This window comes from Haliotis rufescens, unplaced genomic scaffold (assembly GCF_023055435.1).
Source record: "Haliotis rufescens isolate VD_foot unplaced genomic scaffold, xgHalRufe1.0.p SCAF_61, whole genome shotgun sequence".
NCBI classification, from domain to species: Eukaryota; Metazoa; Mollusca; class Gastropoda; order Lepetellida; family Haliotidae; genus Haliotis; species Haliotis rufescens.
This window is the reverse complement of record NW_025964346.1, coordinates 1,673,547-1,676,711: the sequence shown is the minus strand read 5'-3', so window position 1 is coordinate 1,676,711 and position 3,165 is coordinate 1,673,547. Positions and strand designations below refer to the sequence as shown.

At 63.6% G+C, this 3,165-nt stretch overlaps 1 protein-coding gene across 1 annotated transcript; it reads right to left on the bottom strand.

The window, feature by feature from the left end:
- Window positions 1–827: 827 nt before the first annotated feature.
- Window positions 828–2,957, bottom strand: LOC125375889 (extensin-like). The gene has a single exon (XM_048386826.1). It carries the CDS (start codon window positions 2,955–2,957, stop codon window positions 828–830), a length of 2,130 nt encoding a protein of 709 aa, XP_048242783.1.
- Between the last annotated feature and the right edge of the window lie 208 nt (window positions 2,958–3,165).

Genomic DNA, 3,165 nt, shown 5'->3' with positions numbered 1-3,165 from the left:
GTAGCGCCTACAGCCGCCGACACTGCCACTGACATCTCTCCAATGGTAGCGCCTACAGCGGGCGACACTACCAGTGACATCTTTCCAATGGTAGCGCCTACAGCGGGCGACACTACCAGTGACATCTCTCCAATGGTAGCGCCTACAGCCGCCGACACTGCCACTGACATCTCTCCAATGGTAGCACCTACAGCGGGCGACACTGCCAGTGACATCTCTCCAATGGTAGCACCTACAGCCGCCGACACTGCCAGTGACATCTCTCCAATGGTAGCGCCTACAGCCGCCGACACTGCCAGTGACATCTCTCCAATTGTAGCGCCTTCAGCCGGCGACACTGCCAATGACATCTATCTAACGTTAGCGCCTACAGCCGCCGACACTACCAGTGACATCTCTCCAATGGGAGCGCCTACAGCCGCCGACACTGCCACTAACATCTCTCCAATGGTAGCGCCTACAGCCGCCGACACTGCCAGTGACATCTCTCTCTCACACACACACACACACACACACACACACACACACACGCACGCACGCACGCACGCACGCACGCACGCGCACGCACGCACGCACGCACGCACACACACACACACACACACGCACGCACACACACACACACACACACACACACACACACACACATATTTTATTCACACAATGGAGAGTTGGAGACAACAGCGTTTGAGTGTAGTTGATTCAGTTTCGTTATTCACAGATAGAACATCACAATGACTAAACCCATTAGGTTTACAGAGAATTTGTCAAATCATAAACACACTCCTCCGTTTCTAAAATGCTGTACTCGGACAATCTGTTCAGGGTGATTACAAATAATTCAAACATTCGATGGTTGTTAAATAACCAGTTGGCATTCCGAGTGTATTTGATGTCAGAGTTTTTACTTCCTGCTTCCCACTAGGGTCTCGGGCTGAAGTGGGGGTCTCGGGCTGAAGTGGGGGCCTCGGGCTGAAGTGGGGGTCTCGGGCTGAAGTGGGGGTCTCGGGCTGAAGTGGGGGTCTCGGGCTGAAGTGGGGGTCTCGGGCTGAAGTGGGGGTCTCGGGCTGAAGTGGGGGTCTCGGGCTGAAGTGGGGGCCTCGGGCTGAAGTGGGGGTCTCGGGCTGAAGTGGGGGCCTCGGGCTGAAGTGGGGGCCTCGGGCTGAAGTGGGGGCCTCGGGCTGAAGTGGGGGTCTCGGGCTGAAGTGGGGGTCTCGGGCTGAAGTGGGGGTCTCGGGCTGAAGTGGGGGTCTCGGGCTGAAGTGGGGGCCTCGGGCTGAAGTGGGGGTCTCGGGCTGAAGTGGGGGCCTCGGGCTGAAGTGGGGGCCTCGGGCTGAAGTGGGGGCCTCGGGCTGAAGTGGGGGTCTCGGGCTGAAGTGGGGGCCTCGGGCTGAAGTGGGGGTCTCGGGCTGAAGTGGGGGTCTCGGGCTGAAGTGGGGGCCTCGGGCTGAAGTGGGGGTCTCGGGCTGAAGTGGGGGTCTCGGGCTGAAGTGGGGGCCTCGGGCTGAAGTGGGGGCCTCGGGCTGAAGTGGGGGTCTCGGGCTGAAGTGGGGGTCTCGGGCTGAAGTGGGGGCCTCGGGCTGAAGTGGGGGCCTCGGGCTGAAGTGGGGGCCTCGGGCTGAAGTGGGGGTCTCGGGCTGAAGTGGGGGTCTCGGGCTGAAGTGGGGGCCTCGGGCTGAAGTGGGGGTCTCGGGCTGAAGTGGGGGCCTCGGGCTGAAGTGGGGGTCTCGGGCTGAAGTGGGGGTCTCGGGCTGAAGTGGGGGCCTCGGGCTGAAGTGGGGGTCTCGGGCTGAAGTGGGGGTCTCGGGCTGAAGTGGGGGCCTCGGGCTGAAGTGGGGGTCTCGGGCTGAAGTGGGGGCCTCGGGCTGAAGTGGGGGCCTCGGGCTGAAGTGGGGGCCTCGGGCTGAAGTGGGGGCCTCGGGCTGAAGTGGGGGCCTCGGGCTGAAGTGGGGGCCTCGGGCTGAAGTGGGGGTCTCGGGCTGAAGTGGGGGCCTCGGGCTGAAGTGGGGGCCTCGGGCTGAAGTGGGGGCCTCGGGCTGAAGTGGGGGCCTCGGGCTGAAGTGGGGGCCTCGGGCTGAAGTGGGGGTCTCGGGCTGAAGTGGGGGCCTCGGGCTGAAGTGGGGGCCTCGGGCTGAAGTGGGGGTCTCGGGCTGAAGTGGGGGTCTCGGGCTGAAGTGGGGGTCTCGGGCTGAAGTGGGGGCCTCGGGCTGAAGTGGGGGTCTCGGGCTGAAGTGGGGGCCTCGGGCTGAAGTGGGGGCCTCGGGCTGAAGTGGGGGCCTCGGGCTGAAGTGGGGGCCTCGGGCTGAAGTGGGGGCCTCGGGCTGAAGTGGGGGCCTCGGGCTGAAGTGGGGGCCTCGGGCTGAAGTGGGGGTCTCGGGCTGAAGTGGGGGCCTCGGGCTGAAGTGGGGGCCTCGGGCTGAAGTGGGGGCCTCGGGCTGAAGTGGGGGCCTCGGGCTGAAGTGGGGGCCTCGGGCTGAAGTGGGGGTCTCGGGCTGAAGTGGGGGCCTCGGGCTGAAGTGGGGGTCTCGGGCTGAAGTGGGGGCCTCGGGCTGAAGTGGGGGTCTCGGGCTGAAGTGGGGGTCTCGGGCTGAAGTGGGGGTCTCGGGCTGAAGTGGGGGCCTCGGGCTGAAGTGGGGGTCTCGGGCTGAAGTGGGGGTCTCGGGCTGAAGTGGGGGCCTCGGGCTGAAGTGGGGGCCTCGGGCTGAAGTGGGGGCCTCGGGCTGAAGTGGGGGTCTCGGGCTGAAGTGGGGGTCTCGGGCTGAAGTGGGGGTCTCGGGCTGAAGTGGGGGTCTCGGGCTGAAGTGGGGGTCTCGGGCTGAAGTGGGGGCCTCGGGCTGAAGTGGGGGTCTCGGGCTGAAGTGGGGGCCTCGGGCTGAAGTGGGGGCCTCGGGCTGAAGTGGGGGTCTCGGGCTGAGATAGGCTTCTTGAGTTGGTGTGGTTGTATTGGGTTTATATGGCATTCTCGGGTTGATATGGGGGTCTCGGGCTGAGATAGGCTTCTTGAGTTGGTGTGGTTGTATTGGGTTTATATGGCATTCTCGGGTTGATATTGGGGTCTTGGGTTGATGTGGTTGTATTGGGTTAATATGGCATTCTCGGGTTGATATGGGGGTCTCGGGCTGAGATAGGCTTCTTGAGTTGGTGTGGTTGTATTGGGTTTATATGGCA

Excerpts from the sequence above, each read along its gene's own strand:
- LOC125375889 (XM_048386826.1), bottom strand. The coding sequence starts at position 2,957 with ATGCCATATAAACCCAATACAACCACACCAACTCAAGAAGCCTATCTC.